Raw genomic sequence first — 25,475 nt, forward strand, 5'->3', positions numbered from 1 at the left:
CCGGACTGTGGTTCCCAGCCAGCACTGGGGAAGATGCCCCATGCCAGCAGGAAAGGAACACGTGGGCCCCAGTGTCTGTCCTAAACAGAGGCAGAAGACAAATACAGCCAGGTACAGAAGCCAAGAAAAACCTTTATTCTCCACCAGGCTCCCCACTTTACTTATCCCAGGTAACTCCCTGCCCCCAAATTTGGAGTAAGCCACAGGCGGAAGATGAAAGAGTATCCTTCTCCCACTCCTCCTTATACCGGTGCCAGCTCTCTGCTCCAGCTTCTCTTGGCCCCATGAGCCACCAATGGCCAAGGGCAGGAGGTAGAGCTAGTACCAGGGAGCAAGGATGAGGCCCTGGCTCCCCAGGGTCTAGCCTGGTGGTCCTGTTTTCCATGGCTTGTCCTTCCAGTGGTCCTCTCCTGTGTGGGCAGACTCTGTCAAAGACAGTTTCTTAGGTGGCCTCGATCGCCATGGTACAGCCCTCTGGTTTGTCGATTGTTCATGGCTAGGTTCACTGGAGGTTCTATCTCTGGAGCTTTTCTCCCTAGGGATCTGGCCCTTGGGTGGTTTAGTCTCCCAGAGATCCTGGCCACCATGCTCTGCCAAGGTCTCATCCCAGATGCCACGGTCCTCTGAGAGGTCCAACTCTCGTGGCCTAGCTCTTTGGCAATCAGGCTCTTCGCATTCTGGCTTTCTGGGAGACTTATCCTCAATATCCGGGTCCTCACCGAGTGTGGGCACCTGCATCCTGGCTTTTTCAGAACAGTAGCCCCTAGGTTCGAGGCCTTTGGGGATCTGGTCCTCCGGGACTCTCATCAACTGCAGGCAGGGCCCTCCACGGTGTGGCTCTCTAGTGAGCCTGTTCTCTAAGGCCTGGTTATTGGATAGTGTGGGCAGCTGTGCTCTAGCCCTCCTGTTGCATGGATCCCTGTGCTTGACCCCAGCAGTGGTTTTGTCTGTAGTGGCCAGGCTTTCCAGGGACTTGTGGGGTTGTGATTTCAGCCTCCAGGAGGAGTTATCTACATGGTCCGGGTCTTTAATGGTCCTGTCTCTGTAGAACTTGTCTTTCAGTGGTGGGCTTGTTTGTGACCCAGCCCTCACACAGGTCTGAGCCCTGTGGTCTGGGCACATGCTGGGCTTGTCTCTCATCTGGCTCGCCTTCGGGGATGTCAGTGTCTGTTTAAGAATTAGGTACTGTTGGGGAAGAGAAAAGACACTGTACCAGGCAAGACTGTCTGAGCATAGCAGGAGGCTTTTCCCTAACCACCTCCCTTGGCCCTAAACGTGCAGAAAAGGCTTCAAATTAGTGGCTACCTCCTTACGGCTATTGATGGCCTGTTGTAGCCACAGCAGTTCCATGGCCAAGTGGCTGTGGTGGTACTGGAGTTCCTGAAGCTTGGTCTGGCTGTGGGGCAGTCCTGGACCTACAACTTCTGTGAAGGAGGGAGGGAAAAAGGGAGAAGGCTTTTAGGGGTATACACTGGGCACTGGCCTATCCTTTGGCCCTGACACTCTCCTCCTGCCCACCCCTAAGTTGCCCTTAACCAGGCATTGGGAAGAAGAGAGAGGCAGCTTATCTAGCACAAGCCTTTGGCGTTTCAGATGGGAAAGCTAAGGCTCAGAGAGCGTCAGGGGTTTGCCCTCAGTCTAGGCAGAGAGGTACCTGGGTTTTCCATCCCTGACATAGCTCTGGTCTCGTCTTGGCTGGGATTCCTGGCTTGCCTGCTGTGCTCATCCTGAGGCGGGGGACTGTCACCTCTGCAGGGAAGACTTCCCGAGTTTGCTGAGCTCTGTCCTGATTGCTTCAGCATCATCTCCCCAAAGACAGCTTCTCTCTCAGGTTCTTTACATGAGAAGCGGCCCCGCCATTGCTGTTCTGGATTTGGTGCCCTCTCTTGGGGTTTACAGGTCCGATGGGATTTTGCTTTCTGAGAAAACAGAAGTAGGAGAACCCGACAGCTAAACCTTCCAAATTTCTGGGTGCCAAGATTTAGCGTATAAGGCAGTAAGGACTAAGGACTGGGATATGAGGAGTGGAGTCTGCTGGTACTTCCACTGAGAAAAACTTGTCAACAGGAAGGGTGGTTTCTACCGTTTCCTCGAATCCCCTGCCCAGGTCCCTCCTTTCCCTCCCTTCTTCCATTGGGGTGTGTACTACCTCTGGGAGAAACTGGGGCCTGGGAATCCAACCCTCTGTCCACTGAAGCGTGCCCAGGTCACCCTCGATTTCGCGTACAACAGCCTCATACTCATCTCGCAGTCTCTGGATGTGGCGTCGGACCAAGAAGCCCCGGACGCAGGCCTGGTGTGGAGAATAAGGGGAAAGAAAACGCTTATCACTGCAAAAGTGGGGGGGGATTCCTGGAGGATTCTCCTGGAGAGCTCATCCCAGTGACTCTAAGAAGGGACCTGGCTGCGGGAAAAGGATAGGTGATGCTGTCAGAACAGTCTCCGGGGGTTCAAGGGAGGATGCTGGACTGGATCCCCCTCTTCGATTTGAGGCCCTTCCCGCCACTTGCTGGATCCCGCAGGAACGTGTGGTGGGAGTGGAAGGCCGGTGGGGGCCCGTGGGTCCCAGCATTCGTCAGGGCGGTGGGGATGGGTCGGTAACTCCGGAGGCGGGCACGAGGGTAGGTGGCCGAACGTGGTAGCTTCATCTCGTTCGAAGACCCCAGTCCGAGACCCCGTGGTGGGAATCATGCACTCCCAGCCCTCTCCGCACCTGCAGCACCGACACCCCGCGAAGCAACCGCTCCCGCTCCATCCGGGCGCCAACGGACCGGCCGCCTACCGCGCGCCTGCGCCGTGCGTCACTAGTCCGCGCCGCGCAAGGCCCCGCCCCCGCCGTCTCCACGGCAACCTTGCTCCTCCCGCGGTGGCCGCCAGGTCCTGGCACCTGCCTCCAACTCCAGCTTCCAGAACTACGCTGGGAATTCCGGCTCCTGAGCGGTTCCGCCTAAACCAGTGTGTCGCGCAGGGGTGTCTCTGCGGAGGCCCGGGCCTGCGGTCCCCGGCCGAGTAAAGGCGCAAGGAGGGGAGGGAGCACACGGAGCCGGTGTCTTTCTTTCTGGTTTAATTTCATCCAGCGCCCCCCACCCCCATAGCACCTGGGGGGCCGCGGAATACCCGATCGAGTTCGTAAAAAGTCACAGTTTGAAGGGAATGAGAGAGGCAGTCTGGTCCTGGGTCCGACACCTACACAGCTGACTGCTCCTCAGGCTCGGCATTCTCGGCCAGGTGCAACTTCTGTCTGTACCAGTCAAGGATTGCGATGCCTTGGACCCCCGTCTTTCCAGCCCTGTCTCCCCATCCTAAACAGGCTTAGTTTCCTCAATTGCACAAAGGGGTAGGGGCGAAGGACTCAGGTGGTCTGTGGTCCAGGTTGCAGTCCACACCTGCCCTTCTTCCTGGGTGGCTTCCCTCCCCTCCCACCAGCCCCCTCCCCCTCCCCCTCCCGCCTGCTCTTTCGCTCTAGATCATGCAGTTACATGCACCCGCACTACTTCTGGCTGAGACTAGATGCGGAGATCATCTAAATCAGTGAAAAATAATTGTTGAATGTTGAAAAAGTAGAAAGACATCAGGCAAGTTTTGCCATGGTGTCAGTAAAGTACTTGCAAAGATTTTCTGCCAACGTGGGGCTTGAACTCGTGTTCCTGAGATCAAGAGTACCCTGCTCTACCGACTGAGCCACCCAGGGGCCTCACTTGCAGAGATTTTCGTAAGTAGATAAATCACATTCCCTGCAATGGCTTTTCTCCTGATATTCGGGAGAACTCTGCATGGGGGCAGTTTGTGGCCAATTCTGCTTTAGCAGGACTGAAAGGGGAGATGTTGGTTATATTGTACATACTCCTAGAGGGTGGTGAGGAGAAGAAAACTGATTTCTTCTGTGGGAGGTGGGGACACGTGTACATGCTGCAAGGTCCCTTGAAAAGGATACATAGAGTTACTAAGATCTTCCAGCTGTCAACAGAGAGAAAAGGAGGTTTCTGTCAGGAGAGGCACCAGGCCCAGACCCAGATGCTTTTCCAGCCATCTTCTGGTGGGGGTTGAGGCTCCATGCACCCCCCAGCTTTTCACCCCGGGTCCAGGACTAGTCTTAGGATGATGTACCTCCCCCACCCTCTAATGTCCCCAAGAACCAAAGCACCCAGCCCTGACCCACATTGCTAAGCAGCTGGTCCAGGTTTCGGTCGGCCATCGTCTTCTTCTGCTCCTCTGGCAGTCCCTCAGTGACCCCGTCCTCTTCCTCCTCCTCTTCCTCCTCTTCCCCACACACGTCTAGGCTGAAGTGCAGCCGGGCCAGCTTCTCCTGCATCTCCCGCACGTGCTCCAACTGCTCAAAGGAGCATTCCTTCCCTGGACAACACCTGTCTGAGCCCTGGGAGCAGCTTGGGACCCTGGCCCCAGCCACCGCCCAGAGACCAGGCCCTCCAGCCGTGTCTGCCCCCGCCCCCACCCTCTCAGCCCAGCCCATGGGACTCACCGAAGGCCTGCAGCCGGCCTGAATGAAAATCATTGAGCAGGTTCAACAGTCCCCCCTCCATCTCATAGACGTCCGTCCCCTCGGTCAGAAACGAGTGCTGCAGCGGGGTGCCTGCAGAGCCACCCCCACTTCCGGCCAGCACCGGGCGGCATTTCTCCTTGCCTACCCTGGGTGGGGTGGGCATGAACCATGGTCACAGGGTGGGGGCGGCCCGGTACCCCAAAGTCTTTTATGCCATCTGTCTATGCACTAATTCATCTTCCTATCTACTCCCGACCATAAAGGGATGTTTGTTCTTCTCTTCTACCCTGGCACCAGGATTGGGAAGGGAAGGGAGCGGGTGAGGAGGGGTAGGCAGAAGAGGTCAAAAGAAGTCTTTTTCTGCAGATGACACTCATAGCCAGAACCATGCCTGGAAGGCGGCTTTGGGGTTCTCGTCTGAGCCCTGCACTCATTCCTCCCGTGGCTTTGGGTGAATCACTTGTCCTCACTGGGGACAGTTACTCCTTATTGCCACTAGAGCCCTCTTACCTCCCCCAAAAATGTCTTTCTGCGCTCCTCTTCTATTTCAAACCGGTTTTGAATTTTCTTTGTCCCCAGGAAAACACTGAAGGACCCTTCCCAGTCTGCCCCTCCCTTACCCACCAGAACCTTCTCTTCTGTCTCATTTCTTCTGTTCCTGCTCCAGCCCTGAGCTTCAGTGACACCCTACTGTGGTCATCCCCAGCCACATCTCTTGGGCAGGTAGTGTGCAAAGCCACAGGGAGGCACAGTAATGGGAGAAAGAACACCTGGTGTTTAGCGGGACACTAACAGGGACACATTTAGGGTAAGGTGTAAATTCCCTACCATTAAGAAAAATTAAGCAGAAAATTCAAATTGTACTCCTGAGCATCCCCTTACCATCTCCTGCTCCATGACACTCCAGGGCCCCCAACCACCTGTGATTCTGGGAACCTTCCAGGCAATATATTTCTTCTGTACTTATGTCAGGCAAGCCCTTCAGCTTAGACATTGTCTCTGCCCGATGTGCCCCACAGCCTGTCACTTTCCGGCAGCACTGCTCACTCCTTGCTGAGGGCATCAGCACAGTGTGGGATCCCAGTGACCCATCTAGCCTTTTCCCTACACTGAAGGCAAGGACTGGGTCTGAGGCATCTCTGAGTTCTTAGTCCAAGGGAAGGCATCAATCATTGCAAAGTAACTAGGCTAAGGTTGGGTTTACTTCCTTCCCACAAGGCTTGAGTTGGGGTCCCTCCCTCCTTGCCCTACTTTTCTTCTGTACCCACCTCTTGAACTTGGCTCGCTGCTTGGGGGATGGCAGATGAGGGAGTCCCAGGGCTAAGGAGCCGCTGTGGCTGGTGGGCACAGGGACCCTTCGTAATGTGCCCGGGGCCTGGGCTGGCTGGGTCAGGCAGGGCTTGGGACTCCTTTTCTTCTTCTTGTCCTCCATTGGATGCTGGCTGAGCCTCAGGACCCACTGAAACAACGAGAGGCTAAGTCGTCACTTCCCCCAGCAACCCCTGAGAGCTGCAAAGGAAGGGCCCTGGGAACTTCTAACTGTCCCCTCATACCAACTGGGACCTCTGTCCCCTTCTCTGTCAAGTATGGGCAGGGCCAGATGTCGGCGCCTCACTGCTAGGGTCTTGGATGTGTATGTGAAGGACCTTCCGTGGCCCATCCCAGGTCTCCCACCTGCCCTCCAGCCCTAACTGAAAACCTGAGCCCTGCATAAAAGGGCTGGACCAGACACCGTTCCTCTGGGATTTCCTGTCCCAGGAGCTGAGGGGGCGGACCTGAGAGAGGAAACACGGAGGGGAGGGGCAGGGTGGATGTGAGCTGGCAGGAGAGGCCAGTTGAGGATTAGGGGTGTCTTAACTAGACCTTCTTCTATTTAATCGGCCGTCCAGGCAGATGCTGACAAACCCTGTCAGCAAAGGGTGGTGACCAAGGTGTGGGTGGGGGCGCCTGGGAAGACCTCGGTGTCAGGCAGTGGATGGGGGACGGAGGGAGAAGCCACAGCCTGCGGGACAGGGTTCACTGTGGGTTCCGCTACTTCTACGCTGGCATCCCTCCTCTTCCGCCCACCCCCAACCGCGAACATCAGGCAACTCCCAGAAGTTCCCTGGGACAGGCTTCCTGCTGCTTCACCGTCCCCGGTCAGAAAGGCCCTGCTCCGCTTCAGCTGCAGCCAGGGTGGGGTGGGTGGTCGGGCAGCTGGCTGTCTTGGCCTCCAACAATGGCTGCGCCTGTGGCTGGTACCGCTCAGCCTCCGGTCCAGCTCCACCCCCTAAGTCTCAGGTCTGCCGAGGTCCTCCCGATGGAGGCCCGGGGCCCTTTACAGGGGCTTTCCCCAGCTGCTCACTCCAGGCTGCAGCCACCAAGCCCGCGTCTGCACTCTAGGATGGTGGCGGTGGCACTGGGGGCATAAGCATTGAAATTGGCACCCGGCTGGCTGGTCCCCAGGGGGTGTGTGGTGGAGAGGAGATAGGAGCACGTCCTCTGCCATGCGTTGCTGCAGCTTGGCCCAGTTAAAGTCTTGATAGAAGAGCAGGAGCCCCTGCTTCCCAGGAATGGCTGGGGGCCACCTGGGATCTGTTTCCTACACTCAGTCTTCAAAGCCGTGTGCCAAAGGGATCCCTCAGCTGGGGAGCCAGGATCCTAAATGCAGCATCGGACCCGCGATGTTCCACACCCCCCCCACACCCCAGAAGCGGGCAACTGACCTGGAGGTTTGGGGTCTGGAGTGAGGCAGAAGCGTGGTTCCCTCCGCCCTTAGCGCTCCCGTCCTAGGGAACTGAGCGTGTGGAAGCAGAGCTTGCAGGAGGTAATTTGCATTTAAAGAGAAAGTGACCTTTTTTTAGTGCTTGGGAGATGGGAGGAGCCTACAACAGTTACCAGGCTGCCCCTCTCACTGGACTTTACCTGCCCACCCGAACTAAGGTGGCTATGTTTGTTGTGTGATGGCAATCTAAAAATCTCACTTTTTCATCAGTTTTGGGGAGAAGTTACAGTCCCTTACAAAATGGTGCTGGCTTTGTCAGAAGGCCAGGGTGGAGGGATATGGATGTGGGGGGGGGGGGGGGAGAAAATGGACAGACACATGTAAAATATATATAAACATACAAGATATATATATATAGATATAGATATAGATATAGATATATAGATATAGATATAGATAGATAGATATACACACACATAAGCCTATAAGCAGCAGCAGCAGGAAGAAACTACAAGAAAAGACAACCATCTATTGAGTCCAGGTCCCCTGTTAAGCATTTTATGTGCGTTTGATCCCTGTAACAATCCTGCAGGAAGTTACTGTCATTATCCCCTGTGCTGAAAGTCAACTATAGTCTTGAGGGCAATACCACTCACTCCACAATACCCAGACACTCCTCACTGGTAAGCAGCGGAGGCTATATTCAGTCACTGATGAAGTGGTGGGACCACGCCTCCTCCCTCCCCTTCCCCAGTTCTAGGAGACGCGTGTGGGGAGCACCAGATCAGAGGAAAATCGGTGCGATTACCTGGCACTTGACCCCAGCCCCCAGGAGGGAAACCTGAGCGCCACATGGAGGACGACCCAGCGCTGCCCGCACTGCCTGGGAGGCCAGATCAATGGGGCAGCTATTTAAAGACCTGGCAGAGGCTCCCAGCTCAGGTCCCCAGAGAACCATCTGATGCAACAGGAGACAGGCTTATCCTTGGCCAGGCTGCCCTGCAGTCTCAAATAACTGCCCCAGGGCAATGTGCAGAGCCCCATTGTTCACCTTCCCCTACCAATGGGCAGGAACAGCTTTCCTGCACCTAATCCTTCCCACAGGCACCCATGCAGGGGCTCTTTTCCAGGTTCTTCCAACACCTAGACTGTCCCAGCAGGGGACACTTTAACCCAGGACTTTTAAAATAACCAGAGGTTGGAAGGAGGGGTCTGCACAGGCAGAGAGGACAACTGGGAAGCTGCTGTCCTCCAGCTGCTAGAGGAGAACCAGGGCTCCTCCAGGAAAATGGTGGCAGGTCCTGAGACACCACTATGGGTGGTTATTCTCAGAGATGCTTTGTGAGTTTTAAGAGTTGCGGCAGCCTCCCCGGACTTCTTCCAAAGGATCTTTGACGGAAACCATTGTGACTAGCACAGAAAAGTATCAACCCATTTGGACCCCGATTAGAAAAGGCAGAGGCTCTGAGAGGACTGTCACAGCCAGTGTGGACACAACTGCTCATGGAGGCCTGGAGGGAAGGGCCCTTTAGTTGTCTCTGCCATTTATTTGTTGGGCATTCACATACCATCCCTTGTGCCAGACCAAACCCAGGCTCCGGAGAGAATAGGGTGCTGGTGAAGCCCCAATAGGATGCCTCCCATACAGGAGCCTAAACTTTTGCGCCTAGGCTTGGCAGGGTGAACAGGAGTGTTTAAGAAACCAGCCCATTCTTCAGGACTGCATGCAGAATGTGGTCTTCTCAAGGAATGTACAAAATCAAAAGAACTCAGAGGTAGGTCAATGCCAGAGGATGCGGCCTGTGACAGCCCTGAGCAGCAGGGATTAGTACCCAGCCATCTGATTTTGGGCCTCAATTGGCCTATGCCTAACTCTCTGGTTTCCTTACCTTATGCCTTCTTTGTCCATCTTCCCAATGTCCTAAATACCTTTAGTGGGTCCTCCTGCCCTGTGGATCTAGCCCAAATCACTTAACTTGGCACACAGGCTCCTGGTGATCTCCCACTACCCATCCTGGGCACCTGCATTTCTAGGTAAACTACTTCACTACTAAGTTGTCAAACTTCTACCTGCCTTTTGGGTCATAATTCCTTTCCAGGTGTCCACCCCTATCTCCTTGCTGAAGGGGACAGAGACCTCCTTTATGTTCCCACAGCACCACTGACTTTTCTGTATCTGAAAGTATCTTTCTCCAGGGTGCTTGCTGGCTCAGTGGTAGAGTATGGGACCCTTAACCCAGGGGTTGTGAGTTCAAGCCTGACGGGTGCAGAGATTACTCAAAAATAAATAAAATGTAGTATCTTTCTTCATCACTAGCCTGACCCTTAGTGGGCAGGGGTAACCTCTGACTTAAATGAAAAATATCTGATCCTTCTATGGATATGAGCATCATGCCAACTTTGGCAATGGCTTTGCTTGGGCAGCTCAAATGCATTAGCCCATGGTAATTCCTGGAAGGCAGCCAGAGGGGTGCTCTGGAAGATGCACGAAAGCTGGGCACAGCCAGAAGCTTTGCAGTAGAGCCAGACAAGTCAGTGCCGGCTAGATGGATCCAGAAGCACCAATGACCACAAAGGTCAAAAGAGAAACAAGTAAGGCAACAGACTCTTTATTTAATGTGGTTTAAAATACATCAAAATCAAGTCCCTGGCTGTTGTGAATACCAAAAGGAGACAAAGAGGCTGTCAGCACAGCTTTAAAACAAATCTGGGCGGCCAGGTTGAGCCACATGGGAAGCAGTTACAGGGACAGAAGGCAGCACCCCTCCCCCAGGCAGATACCTGGCTGTCCCTGGGGTGACCACCTCTGTGCTGCAAAGGTGGGAGGGCTGGAGCCACAGCTGGATAATCCACTCAGCAGGCCTTGACCCTCCCCAAAGCCATGAGGGCAGTTCGACTGGCCTCTTGGTCAGCCCTCAGCAGGGCCACGGTGATGGGGGCGGAGGAATGGAAATAACCATCTTTACAGACAGAACATTCTCCTACAGAAAGTGCCTGAGCTCAGCCCATGGTCTGAAAGCCTCATGGAAAACAAATTATAACAAAGTGCTGCCGAAACCTCTTCACAATCTGGTGTATGTGAGGCTCTCAGCTGGACAAGGTCCTGAACACAAATTACCGTCAGTAGGGACAAGGGCTCAAGGCTGTGAGCCTCGCCGGCTCTGGTCCCCTGGAGGAAAAGCTAGCAACTGAAGAATCCAACACAGCACTTGGTCCTAAAACTGAGGTCACGTGCACGGGACCTGCCCTGGTGAGGAAGGCACTGGCCTTCATTCAGACAGGCCACCTTCCCCACATCTGGCCCAGGCTCCTGGCTGGTGAGGGCAGCACCCAGGTACCTGGGTTGACTTTGGAAAGCAGAACAAACAGAGCAGCTGTAGTGATTGGTGTGATGTGGTCAACGGAGAGGAAGAGAGAAAATGGGATTCCCATCTATAGCTTGGTCTGGATACCTAGACATGGCTGGAGCTGAGAGCAAAGGTTTGACTTGCCCAGGACCTAGATTTTGGACCTGGGAAGATGAGCTGGGGCCACACCGTAGCTCACCATAGCCCCACAGTAGTTAGACTGGGTCTCAGAGGGCTGCTGTGCTGCACAGTCATGATTCCCCGCCACCACACTGGGCTCCAACAGCTCCCCACCGCCCCCCCCCCCCCCCCCCGACCCCATAGGCTCTACGAGGTAGCTGAAGCAAGGGAGGCAATCACATGGGCTACTGCAGGCCTCCTGCTATTTAAAGCAGGCAGGCAGAAGCTTCTGCCTCTTCCCTGTGCTTCCAGAACCCAGCAAACCCTGTATGGGGTTGGCAGTTCTTGTGTGTCTCAGCCTGACACAGGCATTGTTGGAAGAAGGCCTTATTGGGGCAGGAAAAGGCATATCCAGGGACCATTCCAGACACAGGAATTTCAGAGGGAAAGATCTCAGGAACATTTCTCCACAGGAGGGAAGAAGCTCAGCCAGGGATGGCAAGTAAGTCTCAACACTTCTACTGGCTGCTGGGGGAATCTTGGTTAATGAGGATATTCCAGAGGTTAGTGGAAAACACTCTAGGCCAATTAGTGGTATCTGCCATGGGGGGCAGAGGGACAATGGTGTGCCATTCATTTGCCATCTCTGTTCGAGGTCATAACATGATTCAGGAGTACTTAACACTCTTCATGAACCTATTTATGTGATGGACTGAAGTAAAAGGTGTGGAGAGTGAGCTGGTCGTGCAAGATGAAGGGACCTGAAGGATAATGAACCAGCTTTAAGGAAATCCAGCAAAAAAAGCTCTATGACCCTGTGCCTCCCTCAGCTGCACCGAAGCCAAGGCCTGGCTAGAGGTGGGATCTAGAACCTCAAGCCCAGCAGAGCCCAGCCTCTGGGTCTGAGACTCGTTCTGTTGTTCCAGAAAATTGCTCTGCACAGACCGGCTAGTGCCCTGGCAAGTGTGCAACCAGCAGAACTTTCAGTCTAGAGTAGCAAGTTTGGGGGGCAGGGACCAGACACAAATATTTGCAGCCACCTGTGGATTTCTGAGGCTCAGCTGTCAAGTGTCACCCTATCCCTTAGCTATCAGACAAGAGCTGGGAGGTGGAATGTCAAGGGGGACATACTTCAGCTCTTATTCCTTGGGCAATGGAACCAGGGCAAATCTCAAGGATTGCACATTAGGGATGGGGTCAGAAGCAAAAACAGATTCATAAAAGCCAAAGGGACAGTTGGGCACGGGGCCCAGCAACTTCCACATGGAGACAGTAGTGATGGGAATCAGCGGTGGCCTCCCAGGATTGAAACACAAAGGCAAGCTTGTGGCAAAACCATTAGATGCCCTTTCCTTTCTCCTACCACAAACAATCTGGTTTCACCAAACAGGAAACCTCAGCACCAACGTGGCAAAGGTACCAGGTCGGATGGTGAGGGTGGTGGCACTGGAGACCCAACTGCTCCAGGACCCCTCCTCCTCCCTCAGATCAACACACACACTGTCATGTGCAAAACAAAAAAACAAAAAACAAAAACCTTCAGAAAGCATCCTTTGGGTGATCTCTTGTCAATCATTTGTGCAGGCTAGAGAGGCACCTGTGAATGATAAGGCTACTGAGAAGCATCACTGGCCTGGTCCTGGCACCACCTGAGGGCAGGGGAAGCGGTGCCTGGGGGCTCCCTAACAGTGTACCAGCCCACAGCAACTTTCCCCTGGTCCCCCGTCCGAGGCAGGACAGCAGCTGGATCCCTGGCTGTGCGGGCCCTGCCAGGGCTCTGCCCGGGGACCCCTTCTCCAGGTTGAGAAGCAAAGGAACTTCCAGGGGAGCTAGGAGAGCCAGGACTGCCCAAGCCCGGCTAACAAGGGAAACACGGTCAAGGCCTGAGTGTGTCACTTGTCACGAGCCCTGAAGGGCAGGTCTAGGGAGGGGTCTAAGCCTCAAATCAGGCAGGGGAATGCTCAAGTCACTTGTCCTGCCAGCTCACTGTGACAGCAGCTACAGATGACAGCTCTTTTTTAAGACTCTCGAGCTCCTAGAAGAGCCAGTGACTTCACCTGTACACACCCCCACCTCCAGTGCAAGCCCACTTTACACTTACAGATAGAAATGTAGGAGGCCTTGCACATATGCCGTATGTATGTAAAACTGACCCACAAAATCCAAAACTGCGAAGTGTCAGATGCCAGCCAGGTCAGAGCACCCTGGGCCTCAGCACTGGACTGCTTGGCAGCGGGAGCCTTGCATGGGCCAGGCCTGGCTGGGCGGCTTGCTCCCTTCCCAGCATGCCCCCCGTGCCAGGCTCCCTAGGCGGTGGTGGAGGTGGGCTCCTGGCGCCCTGCTTGGCCGAGTGTTTCTGTGCTTGGTGCTCCAGGGCAGCAAGGAGCTTCTGTGGCCCTTGGGGAGCTAGGTGACTGAGCCCCAGGCCCTTCACCACCGTGCTCCTTGGAGGCAGCTGGAGCCTCTGGCCTTTGCTCAGGGCCACCATCAGTGAGGGAGCCCTGGCCACCAGCACTCAGGTCCTGTACCCTTTTGTTCAGGTCATTGCGTTCTGTCTGCAGCGCCCGGCACAGCTTCTCCAGCCTCTGGATTTTTACCTGCAGGCCCTCCAGCTCCTTGTCCCGGAGTGTTTTCTAGGGGGAGAAATGGAGCCTTTAGTGCCATGCCATCAAACCCCCATGCAACAGTACCTCTTGGTAGAAAACATCCACACTTTAATGATGCTGGGAGCAGACAGACCGGAGTCAAAAGCTGGTCCCTTCCTAGGAAAACAGCCCTGGCGTGATGCCAAGACGTGGCTGTAGGTAGGGGGCAGTGTGGTGCAGAGAGGGGGCATGACAGTGTGTTTCTCCATTTATCCACCAGATGACCTTGGCAAAGTTAAGACTTGGCTTTTGAGCCTACTCCCTTATCTGTTAAAATGGACTACTAACACCAACCTCACAGATCTTGAGAAGATTCGATGAACAGGCATTATCTAAATCATTCAGGAGGGTCTGGCATACGTAGCTACTCCAGCAGTCAGTTCCCTTCTCCTACATCTCAATCCACGAAATCAAAGTAGCTGAACTACTCTGCACATAAACTGTGTCCATCATTGTAGCCCTTAGTTTTTCCGTCCCTGTGTTTCTTTCTTCCATTTGTTCTCTTTGCTTCTACTGCAGACCCGCTACTGGGCTCACCATCTCCCACAGGGAAACGGCTGGCAGTGCCTTTGGACTTGGACAGATGGACACGTGAGTCCCAGCTTCACCTCGTGCCAGCTGCAGGACTTACTGGTCAAAGTAGAGGAAAGGGCCGAACACTCAAAAACTGCACCCGCCTCCCCCCAGCGGCAGAGCACACTCAGCCCACCTCCTCGGCCATCTCAAGCAGGGCCTTGTTGCTGCTCTCCCACCGGGACCGATACATGGTGGTTTCTTTCTCCAGCTTCTTGATCTTCTTAGTCATCTGGGTTATGGGGCAGACAGAAGGAAATGGTCAGGGGCCAGACTGTCTACGCATCTGTGTCTCCAAGGTGGGGAACAGTCCTGAGGGAGCAAGGCATTACAGGGCAGAGTCGGTGCCTTTGGTGCCACACCAGGACATCTCAAGTTAAGTGCCACCACCAACAACAGAAAATGACAAGGCTGCCCCTTCCCCTCGGACAACCTGAAGGATGCACATATCAGTGATGCTTGAGGGGGCGGAAAGGTTCTGATGCCTCCTTACAGCCCACCTTTGCTGACAATCACACTGTTACTGTAAACAGCTCCCCACACAAAGCACCCCAGGGGCTGGGGCTTCCTGACGATAGGCCCAGTGCTCAATTCTGAATGAAGCAACTTGTGCCCTGGAGCCTATGCAGTCTGGACACTGTTACCTTTTCCATCTCCTGCTTGAATGTGGTGAACACCTCACTGCTTTTGGAAAGAGTATTCTGGAACTCTTCAAACTTCTCCGTGTACAGGGCAAGCTGGGTGAAAAAGAAGTCCAAAGATTAGGCTTCTCCGGGGGGCACTTCTGGTTAACACGGTCAGACCCACGCTCGGACCTCTGACCTGACAATTCTATTGAGGTACCCTTTTTCTTTAAAGCAAAAAACTGTGTATCTGGAAGGACAGAATCCAAGATGCTAAGCCTGGAAAGCAGGATTTATGCTGCCTTACGTTTTGCCTTTATGTTTGTTTTCAAACTTTCCTTCGGAAATTAAGTACAACTTATGTAGTTAAAAACAACCATCGCATCGCTGCCTCCTCAAAAGTAGCACACGCTTCCAACTAGGAACGAGGTCCTTCAAGCTCACCTAGCCACCTGGTCACTACCACAGGTGCCTGGCGGGTCCAGAGGGAACAAAGGCTCAGCAAGGTCACACAGCAGTCAAAGTGGTCCTAGAACGAGGGTCCTATTTCCCTCCCCCAGGATGGATCCCAGCGAGGGGCCTCAGACGCACAGGGTCAGGACACACACGGTCTCACCTGCTGCTTCAGGTGGGTCTCCTGCTGCTTCATCAGCTCACACATCCTCTGGGATTCCACTGCCTCTTTGAGGAGCTGTTTCCAAGACAGGACCCCGGATCCTGTCAGAAACCCCTAGGGGCTGTTTGGCCTTTTTAAGCCACAGGCCCCAGAGCCCGCCGAGGCTTCCTGCTCTCAGACTGCTATCTGAGGGAAAAGTGTCCTGGTCTGGCCAGGCGGCAGCCTCTCCCTTACCAGCTTAACTATGAGCCGAGCTGGAACCCAACCCACCTCATCCCAGACCCTCCACCCCCGGGGCCCGAGCCTCACAAAATCCTTCTCCCGCTGGTGCCTCTCCTCGGCCTCCTTCAGCATCTCCTGGGCCTGCTGGAGCTTGGCGTCCACCAGCTGCTGCTGCAGGTCCTTGTGTTTGAAGACTTTGTCGATGTGCTGCAGGAAAGCACGGTGGGAGGGCCACCGGTCAGCGGCGCCCTTTCTCAGGGAGGCCTGGCGGCTGCAGGGACATCCCATCTGCAGAGCCGAGGGTCTCCTGCCCATCCTCCCATCTTGCTCTGACTCCCGCATCTACCATAGCACGTGGGCCCCAGATCCCCGGAAGACCTACTTCCCAACCTCACCTTGTTTCTCTCCAGTCAGTCCTGGGTGTGCACAGGGATGAAATCGGCTCCCAGGAAGCCAAGAAATGAACACCCTCAAACCTCCAGCCCCAAGAGTTCACTCCGCTGGGCTAACAACCCTCCCTTTTGTGGCCCGACTCCCTTGCAGATGGGAAGAAAGGACAGAAATGACACCTCCACCAACACAACAGCTTAGCTCAGTTGGCAAAGACCCGCCCCAAGACGCGCACGTTTTGAGGAGTGGCAGTCCTAACTGCCGGAGGAGCCCTGGGAGCCGGGACCAGGCGAGAGGGCAGGAACGGAGAGAAGGTGATGGACTCAAGTACTACTTCAGAGGTCAAAGCAACGGACAAAAAGGGACGTGGGGATTTTATACGCTTTTTGGGCAGCGAAGGAGAGGTGGCTTGGAGACGGGTGATGGCTGTGAGGGACGCCTCACCTCCTCCCGCAGTTCATACTGCTCGATCAGCTTCTTGAGCCTCTCGGCCAGCTCCATGTTCTCCTGGCGGAGCTTGGAATTGCGCTCATTGTGCTGCTCCATCTGCAGCTGGATGTCATTGAGTGTCACCTGGAAGTGTGAGGTCACCTCCTTGCGTTTCTCCTCTTCTTCCCGGGCCCGCTGCACACCTTCTTCCTGGGCAGAGAAGTCAGCCCCGGCTTCATCACCCGCTGCTCCCCAGCCAGCAATGGTCTGTACCCACAACCCCCCCCGCTCTCCAAGTCAGGAGCAGCCAGGTTCCAAGAAGTCATGCAAAAAGGGCTCCTAACGAACCCCTCTGTCTATCAGGTGACATCAAGTGAGAGATTCTCTTCCTAGAAAAACGCAGGCATACACGTAACTGCCATTCTAAAGCAGCCTAGATCTCCCGAAGCCCTTTCTTCCACACCTCAGGTTAAGAAGTCTTAATTTTTGTGCTTTCATCTCTCCCCTCCCCACCCCCAACCAACTCAAATGCAGTGATCCCAGGGTTGGCTAGACTGCGCAGAATCAGGCACGCAGACATATTGGCAGGAAGGCCATCTGGCTAAACCATTGACGTTTACAACGTGCATGCTCTTTGACCCAGACATTTCACTTCTGAGACTTATCCTATGGATAAATTCTATATAATTAGCCAGGGATATATGTAACAAGAATTTTCACTTTGCTCTACTAATGTAATAGTGAAAAGTTAGAAAAAACCCCAGCGATTCCTTAACTAAGGCACTGACGAAATACAGTATATCCATACAACAGTGCTGTTAAAAATGAGTTACTCCTAAATTGATAAGGAAAGAGGCATTCATTATGCAAAGTGACAAAACGAAACAGAATATGAAACAATAGAAGTATAGCTATTTCATTTAGAAAATCCTATATAAGACTACATACGTGTTCAGAAAAGTCTAAAGTCTGTAGGTAAACTTACATGTAAGTAGTTACTTCCCAGCAGTTTCTGCGGGACACTGGGGTTGAGGAGGGTGGGCAACTGTCACCTTTGTTATACTTTTGTCACCTCTGAATCTCTCACATCAAGTTTATGTTAAAGTTGAAATGTTTTCAAAGACAAACTAAAAATGAGCAAAACAAGTTGCAAACTACCACATATCTGCCAACCCAAATCTGTGAGGGACAAAGGATTCACATAAAAACCGCCCCCAGAGGTCAGAGCAGTGACTAGGCTCTGACCACATGAACCTCCTCCTAGGAGAGGCAGAACCGGGAGAAAAGAGCCAGCATCCGGGACTGCTGGAATCTGCAAGAGGAGCCAGCCGGCAGTGCAGGGCCCCGGCCTCCCTGCGAACTGCTAGGGAACGGAGCGGTGCTGAAGCCCTGCGTCCTGGGCTCCCCCAGCACCTCGGCCCTCACCTTACGGGATACCAGTCCAGGTCAAGTGGTGACTAGATGCTCTAAGGTTAGGGCGCCGCTGGGCACATCTAGTTCTCTGCTCCAAGCCCGCGCTACTTGCTGAGGGCAAAGCCCATCAGAGAGGAGCTGGGGGCGGGGGGTGCCCACCTTGAGGGAGCGGTTGTGGCGCTGCAGCTCGCGGCACAGGCTCTCCAGCTTGCTGCGGGCCAGCACGGCCTTGCTGTGCTCCCCACGCAGGTGGTCCTTCTCCTGCACCAGCTGGCTCTGCTTCTTCTGTAGCAGCTTCATCTGCTTCTGGGAGTTCCGATGCTCCTCCAGCTGGGGGCAGGGAGGGCAAGTAAGTGCCCCGTGGGACTCTTCCCAAGGGCCCCTCCCCAACCCCATCTCCCGACCCTGGCTGTAACCGCTCCAGCTGGACTTGGTGCGGGAGCTTTACACACTTCGATAAACCCAGAGGCCCCATCTCGAGGACACAGAGACAAGTGCCCAGGACAAGCAGGGGTGCAGATCCCAGTTTCTGTGACTGCTCTGACTCAAGAAACACCTCTCAAGACTCTCAGGCCATTACACTCCCTCAACTCTTGGGACACTCATGCCCTCAGACGAGATCTCCTGCCACCCCCTCCTTGTACTCACTAGACCCATCACTCCCTCTTGCTACCCCGAGACTTAGCACCACTTCTCTCACCACGATTGCTGTTATCATTTTGGTCTTATATTATGGACAGACCTTAACTTCGTCCTCAGACCCTGTCCTCTCCTCAGATCAGCTTCCCTCCCATGAGCCTATTCAACGCAGCTACAGTGTGACTCAGTTATGTAATTATAGTTTTTCTAGTGGCTACAATAAAAAGGTAAAAAGTAGGGGCGCCTGGGTGGCTCAATCGGTTAAGTGTCCGACTTTGGTTCAGGCCATGATCTCATGGTTCATGAGTTTGAGCCCCGTGTTGGGCTCTTTGCTGACAGCTCGGAGCCTGGCGCCTGTTTCGGTCTGTGTCCCCCTCTCTCTCTGCCCCTCTCCTGCTCACACCGTGTCTCTCTCTCTCCCAAAAATGAATAAATGTTAAAAAAAAAAAAAAAAATTAAAAAGGTAAAAAGTAGATGAAATTAACATTAGTAAAATATTTATTTAATCTAATACCTGAATATTTTAATTTCAACCTGCGATCAATGCAAAACACTGGAGATATTTAATTCTTCCCCTTTCCTCAGGTGTTTCAAATCTGATGTGTATCTTACAATACTTACAACACATCCAAACTCAGACGAGGCGTACTTCAATTGGCCAGTGCTTACTGTCCTGGACAGTCAGGTCTAGACTTTGTCATTACCCAGAAGCACATGCACCTCCCTTATCTCATCCCAGGGCAGGACCAACTATAACCTATCATTCTAGCTCATTCCAATATCTGTGGACCCAGAAATTCTACCATACTGGACCTCCAACTCAATGACCCAACCATCCTTTCACTTTCCTTAAACCCTTCTTTACTTTATGTATAAAACATGTATAATAATAGAAGTGTATTTTGAGAGAGAGAAAGAGTGTGTGTGCATGCATGTGTGAGCACGAGAGAGGCAGAGAGAGAGGGAGGGAGGGAGAGAATTTTAATCAGGCTCCACACTCAGCCTGCCACAGGGCTCAATCCAACAGCCCTGGGATCATGACCTGAGCCAAAATCAATGCTTAACCAACTGAGCCACCCAGGGGCCCCAAACCCTCCTTTAAATGACCACCGACCTTCTCACCTGGCTTAGATTTCTTACATCCTCAACTCTCTTGCCCCCTTTTCCTGATAAACCCCAACCCTGATATATCAACCTTCTGAGTCCTCTGCACTGGCACTGAACCAGCCCTGCCTGAAGAATTGCACTTTAAATTTGTGACCACCCCTCTGGGGAAGACCCTCGTCTGCCTTGGAGCCCAACTACATCCCTCCTGTCACTCACACTCCTCTTCCAGACAACTACTTCTTTTCTTTTTTTAATATTTATTGTTGAGAGACAGAGAGAGCACAAGCAGAGGAGGAGCAGAGAGAGAGGGAGACACAGAATCCGAAGCAGGCTCCAGGCTCCAAGCTGTCAGCATAGACGTGGGGCCTGAACCCACCCACTGTGAGATCGTGACCTGAGCCAAAGTCAGACGCTTAACAGACTGAGCCACCCAGATGCCCCCAGACAACTATCTCCTCCTCCTTTTCACCTCTCCTCAGCCCCAGCAGGGAGATCCCATCTCCCTGGGAACAGAAGCAACCAGACGGGGTGGCACAAGCTACACCCCTGCCCATCCACCTCCACCTGCTCTCTCCTCCAGTCACCGGGCCCCAGCCGTGCTTCCCACCACAGCCGACCCTCTCCTCATGCTCTGGCCCTTACCTCCTCGTCTACTTGAGAACATCACCCTAGTGACTCAGCTCCTCCTCTCTGGCTTCATAAAGTGTTCCCTAGCTGGCTCATTCTGAAGGGGTGCTATCTTTCTCGTACCTTGTCCTTTATTTAGTGGTTATAATAACCCCAGTAGGCAGATGCGATTTTCCCCATTTTACAAATGAGACCACTTCTCTATAGAATTCCAGGTAATAAATGTAAATGGAATGAAAGAATTTAAAAATAAGTAGTTAGGCAATGACCCTCAGTGGATGAATCCGTTCACTCAAATTCTGATGGAAACCTGTCAAGGGAGGAACCTGGCTGGCCCCACCTGAACCCAGTGGACAATCTTCCATCACTGAAAGTGGGAGCAGCACACTCTGTTTCTCTACAGAGGACCATTTATGAAGAGTTCTGATCAAAAGAGCTGAACTCAGATCGGATCAAGCTTCTACAGCTGATTTCCATTTTATCTACAGGAGGTAAAGGGACAAGTTAAATGCTACCACCAAGTGAGAAAGTGAGATACCCTACAGAATAAGTGACCTGCAATAAATCAATGTCATGGGGAAAACAGTGGGCAGTAAGATGAAGACTGTTTTGGAGTAAAAGGAAAAAAAAGTTAAGGACCCAATGTATTAAATAGACCTCCTCTGGCCCGACTGTCACCAAACTGATATTTTAAACAACTGGGGAAATTTGTGTACTAAAGAACATCACATGATTAATGCTAGTCTTGTCAAGTGTGATGACGATGGCACTGTGCGTTTCCATATTTTGGGGAGATGTACGCCGAAGCACACAGGGGTGAGCTGACACGGTGTCTGGCACGGTGGCCAGGAAGCTAGGGCTCGACCACTGGAATGTGAAGCTTCTCCTTACAGTCAGCCTGGAAGAGGCCGGCTGGGACTTGACCCCCCCACTTAACAGATGGGGAAAAGACTCAGAGAGGCTGAAGAGCAATTAAGCCACCCACCTGCCCCTGCACCCTCCACCCCATGCCAGGTGGCCTGCTGACTTTCCAAGGCAGGGCGGGTGCAAGAAGGGGGAGAACTGACCAGTTCAGCATACTTCTTGCACAGAGCTGCCAGCTTCTCCTCTGGGGTGCTCAGCGTGTTCAGTGTCTGCATCAGCAACGTGATCTCCTTCCCTGCAAAGCACAGGGAGCAAAAAAATGTACCCCCTTCTCTGGGGGTCTCCCCAGGCCTGGGCCCACACTCTTCCGCAGCCCTCTCTCCTCATACTTTACGCTTCTGTTTGTTGAACTGGCTGCCGACCCGTTAGACCGTGTGTGCTTTATGAGGTTTGCTGCCAACCCAATTCTGCCTATTGCTGTGGTCCCAGTACTGCCCGGTACCGTCCCCAGTGCCCACCTCAGAGGACATACTCAACAAATGCTTAATAAATGAATGACTGAATATATGTGAAGACTCCCTGGTGAACACCAGGGGTGGGACCACAAAAGCTGCCTGCTCTACCAACAGGAGAAAAAAAAATGTCCCATCTGCAAATTACGTGCTACTGTTTCAATGCAAGGAAGGCCCTTATGAAAGAAGGATGCAAAAAGAAAGAGGTCTCCTTGAGAACTACAAAACTCTCTTCAACAGAGGCAGTCAAATAGCGAACTTTATTTATTTTTTCCCTCCCCCACCCCTTCCAGACAGTGAACTTTAAAACACATATACCTTCCAATATTTGACTCCAAGAGTAAGTAACAACAAAAACAAACAAAAAACCTTCTTTCAATCAGGATGACAGGCAGGAGGTGGGGAAGCAGGGACTAAGACACGAATATAATATCACCTAACTTTGATTCTTTAACACACATTAGCCGCCCAACCCTCCAATGACTTCCCCTCACTGTGCCTGAGTCGAGTCTGCCTTCTGTCTCCCTGGAAGGCCGCTGTACATAGCACAGCATCAGGCTCCTGGAGTGTCAACCTTGGGAGGCTCCAAAAGATCGGTGCGGAGACCGCAAAGCACATGTACACAGGCCAAATCCAACCCAAAGACGGGTTTTGTTTGCCTCCTAGCATATTAGTTGTTAACTGCTAAAACTCCAGAGAAATTTCATGGCTATACTTAGCTTGTAATGTTACATGCTATCAACAAGCTGGGACCAAGTGGCAATCACCTCTTTGGATGAAGTAGGCGATGTCTTGGTCTTCATGGAGCCCTCTGTCTAACTTGGCTTATTTGAGTTTTCAACCCTGGCCTAGTCTAAATCTTATTGTAGACAAGTGAAAACTAAGGACCAGAAGGAGAAAGGTCTTGCCCAAGTTCACAGTGCAGGTTAGAGACAGTGCTGGCTGACATAGGAGACCACTCAGGCCTCCTACTCTCCATTTTCTCAAAGACAGAGAAAGCAAGCTAGATTTTGGTTCTTACTTCCTTCCAAGGCCAGAAGTCCCTATGCAACGAACAACTCACACACCTCTCTGTACTACGGCCTACAGCTCCAGTTTAGATCAAACTAATGTAACTTGCTGCTCTGGGAAGTAGTTTCCTCTGAATCCTGGCAGAGCAGGTTAGCCCAGGGAATGTTGGGTCCAAACTCCCCACCTTACCAGCCTCACAAGAAGCTGCCCTCTGCTCACCCAGACCCTTGGCTTTCTTCTTCTCCTGTGGCCTTCGGTGATCTCGGTCTCCGACCTCGTCACTTGCTCGGATCTCATCTGTGCCCGGCTCCCCTTTAGAGGTCTCCTTCTCACCATTGACTACTGGGGTCTCTGGCTCAGGCTCCCCATTCCTCGAGGCATAGGTCCGGGACTTGTCTGCATCTTCGGGTTCAGCAGGCTCACCTTGTGCCCCATCCTCACCTGGGCCCCCCTGATTGTTGTCTACACAATATGTACTCAGGATGTCTTCCAGCTGGCGGCTCAGCTCCTCAGAGACATCTCGGAGGGCCCCGGACTGAGCAGTTTTGGCTTGTGCTCCTACAGCAGGGCAGGACAAGGGGCAAAATGAAAAACAAGATGGTTACACCAGCAGTTGGAATTTCCAGGCCCAAACTTACTGGTTTGGGTTAAATGTTGCCCACCTTCTTTAAGCATCAGTTTACTTACCTATAAAATGATACAACTATGTCCAACTATTGCCCAACCATGTGTTTTGTGAGTGTCAAACAAATCAAGGAAATAAAGCATCCAGCACATAGGGCTGGCACACAGCTGGAGCTAAACGTCTAGTACATACCCTTCTCCTCACCGCAAGAATTATTTCTTGCTATTAAAAAAGTTCCAGGAATGGCTCCAATATGAAGAGCAGTTACCCACTGGTGAATGAGGGGTTTCTAACCCGGGTTGGCTGGTTGGGTGTCTTCTTTGGCTGCCCCCTGATTTAATCCTGCCAGAGCCTTCTCTCAAGAGTTCTGTTCCAGTGCATACAGTGGGAGGCGCTATCACCCCCCCACCCTCCCCACTCCGGGAAGCTGTGCGGATCTGGGGGTGGGGGGGGGGGGCGGGTGGCACAGACAGCGGCCAAGGCCTCTGACTCCAGAAGCTACCCTGGCGCACCACAAACTCCTCCCCCTGCCTGCTGGAAAGCAGAGCTGGCACACACCCTCAGTCTTCCCCGGAGCCTGGCTGGAAGAACCTTCGGTTTCTGTCGCAGGAGCCGACTGGCTGGGCCGCCCCTGGGCTCCCTCTGGTCCTGCTTCCGCTTGCCCCGGGTTGCTTTTTGCATTGGAAGTGTTGCCCGACTGCTTGGCAGCCCCATTCTTTTTGTCTTGGTTCTTCATTGTGGTCTGCGGTGTTAGGCTGGGCGCGGATCCTATAGAAACAAACACACTCTCTATTCTCCAGACTTCAATACTCTTCACAGCCTAGACCCGAGATCCCGGTACCGGGTGCTCAGAGCTTCTTAGAACACGCCGGCCGGCCTTCACGGGAGGGAGCCAACGGTTCTGCCTCTGGCCAGTGAAGGAAGCTCGACGCGCCCAGGCAGGTTTGCAGGACGCCGCTCCAGAAGCGGGGCAGGCGAGGCCTCCTTTCTCGATCGAAGCCGCTTCTCGGCACTACACGACCCCCTCACTGCAGGCCCAGCGCGGGATAGGCTCAGGGCCGGAGACTGACGTGGCGGGACGCTCGATTCCCATCCCTCCCCCGGCCCCCAGGCCCCACGTGGGCCCCCCCGCGCGCGCAGCCACCCACGCCCCGCGCGCCCTCCAGCCGCGCGCACCGCCCGCCAGCGCATGCGCAAAGGCCTCAGCCCTGCCCCCCTCCCCCCCCCCGCCCCCCCGTACCCCGCCTGGCCTGAGTCCTCGCGCGGAATCGGCGTGAGTCCCACCACTGGCCGAGAGCGTTTAGGCCCACAGACCCTCTGGTCGCCTCGTTCCCCCAGACCGCTACACGAACCTCACTGCCGACGTTCCGACAGCTTCGCCCGCTCCGGCCTCGCACCGGAAACCCTGGGCAACCGCTGCCGGCCGAGCCGCCTTCTCCCGCTACAGCCAATCGATTGCCGGCACTCTCGCGGGGCTTGCTGGGAAAGATGAAGCGACGGCGGCCTCTGAGGTGGGGGAGTTGGGAAGGCGGGGGAGGGAAAGGACTACAAGTCCCGCCAGGCGCCGGGGCTGACGCCCCCATCTCCCAAGATGCAATGGAAAGAACTTTAGTCGTAGGAGCCGGATACCCAGGAGGTCTGAAAGGAGCTAGTCATTCTACACGGATACACGAGTCCAGCCCGTTTCTGTCATGCAGAAGTCCAAAGCCCTGCTACTGGCTGTTCTCTCCTGCACGCCCCGACAAGCCTTACCCCCCTTTTGTGAACATCTATGACTAGGAGGAACTCCGAGGACAAGGGATAGAAGGAATTTTGGGCTGGGAATCTGGAGACATGCGTTCCAGTCCTAACTTCATCACTAATTTGCTGTGTGACCAGACAGTCTCTCCCAGGGCCTCATTTTCTGTATTCAAATGAAAACTCTTCATAACTATAGCCGTTCTTTGAGAGCTTACCGTGTGCTTTCCCGTCTACTAGCTTAATCCTCGTAACTACTTATCAAGAACAGTAGTATTTGTTCTTCCCATTTGCATCTGAGGACAGTAAGATAAAAGATAACTTTGTCACATCGTTAATGAGTGGCTCAGGCAGGGATTCAAAAGCAGGAAGTCTGGCACCAGTACCCATTTTAACTACAGTTCAGTACCCTGATTCGTACCCAGGAGAAATAACCACGGCACGCTTTCCCTGAGGATGAGTCAAGGTAATTTGTGAAATTATTTCCATCTCTTCTCCATTACTAGCCCTAGTTCTTCTTTGGAAGGGTCTGAGGGGCCTCTGCAAGCAGTTTGGCCACAGCAGATTCCTGAGCCTTTTCTTTGGCCCACCCTCTACAGACAAAATCCCAGTTGCACTGGGCTAAAGGGGGGGGGGAGAACCCAAACTTTCTCCAAACGTGAGATCAGTTCTTTTTTCAGCTGCCTATAGACAAGAGAAAAACACCCAACAACCCACGTGCCTGGAATTTAATGCCTAAATGGTTTGACTTTTGTTTCCAGCCAATTCTG

The 25,475-nt window shown here is 53.4% G+C and overlaps 3 protein-coding genes across 4 annotated transcripts; all 3 read right to left on the reverse strand.

Moving 5' to 3' along the window:
- Positions 1–114: 114 nt before the first annotated feature.
- Positions 115–2,829, reverse strand: IQCC (IQ motif containing C). The gene is made up of 5 exons (XM_019429831.1): positions 2,714–2,829; positions 2,150–2,293; positions 1,655–1,919; positions 1,306–1,424; positions 115–1,185 (listed from the first exon to the last, which is right to left on the reverse strand). The coding sequence occupies exons 1-5, from the start codon at positions 2,753–2,755 to the stop codon at positions 361–363; spliced, it is 1,395 nt and encodes a 464-aa protein (XP_019285376.1). The 5' UTR covers positions 2,756–2,829; the 3' UTR covers positions 115–360.
- A 218-nt stretch (positions 2,830–3,047) lies between these two features.
- Positions 3,048–7,328, reverse strand: CCDC28B (coiled-coil domain containing 28B). Its single transcript, XM_019429836.1, has 6 exons — positions 7,207–7,328; positions 5,770–5,960; positions 4,481–4,647; positions 4,160–4,353; positions 3,935–3,957; positions 3,048–3,241 (listed from the first exon to the last, which is right to left on the reverse strand). The coding sequence occupies exons 2-6, from the start codon at positions 5,931–5,933 to the stop codon at positions 3,187–3,189; spliced, it is 603 nt and encodes a 200-aa protein (XP_019285381.1). The 5' UTR covers positions 5,934–5,960; positions 7,207–7,328; the 3' UTR covers positions 3,048–3,186.
- A 2,470-nt stretch (positions 7,329–9,798) lies between these two features.
- TXLNA (taxilin alpha) lies at positions 9,799–24,455 on the reverse strand. Of its 2 annotated transcripts, XM_019429905.2 has the most exons (11): positions 24,321–24,455; positions 23,527–23,736; positions 22,563–22,901; positions 21,024–21,115; positions 17,743–17,913; positions 16,186–16,380; positions 15,439–15,558; positions 15,130–15,204; positions 14,535–14,627; positions 14,027–14,122; positions 9,799–13,305 (listed from the first exon to the last, which is right to left on the reverse strand). In XM_019429905.2, exons 2-11 carry the CDS (start codon positions 23,702–23,704, stop codon positions 12,979–12,981), a joined length of 1,686 nt encoding a protein of 561 aa, XP_019285450.2. In that variant the 5' UTR covers positions 23,705–23,736; positions 24,321–24,455; the 3' UTR covers positions 9,799–12,978. The 2 variants fall into 2 exon arrangements, with proteins under 2 accessions (XP_019285450.2, XP_019285451.2); XM_019429906.2 differs by lacking the exon at positions 24,321–24,455 and having other exon boundaries at positions 23,527–24,077.
- Between the last annotated feature and the right edge of the window lie 1,020 nt (positions 24,456–25,475).

Source organism: Panthera pardus, unplaced genomic scaffold (genome assembly GCF_024362965.1).
Source record: "Panthera pardus isolate Hobbes unplaced genomic scaffold, ASM2436296v1 HiC_scaffold_11, whole genome shotgun sequence".
NCBI lineage: Eukaryota > Metazoa > Chordata > Mammalia > Carnivora > Felidae > Panthera > Panthera pardus.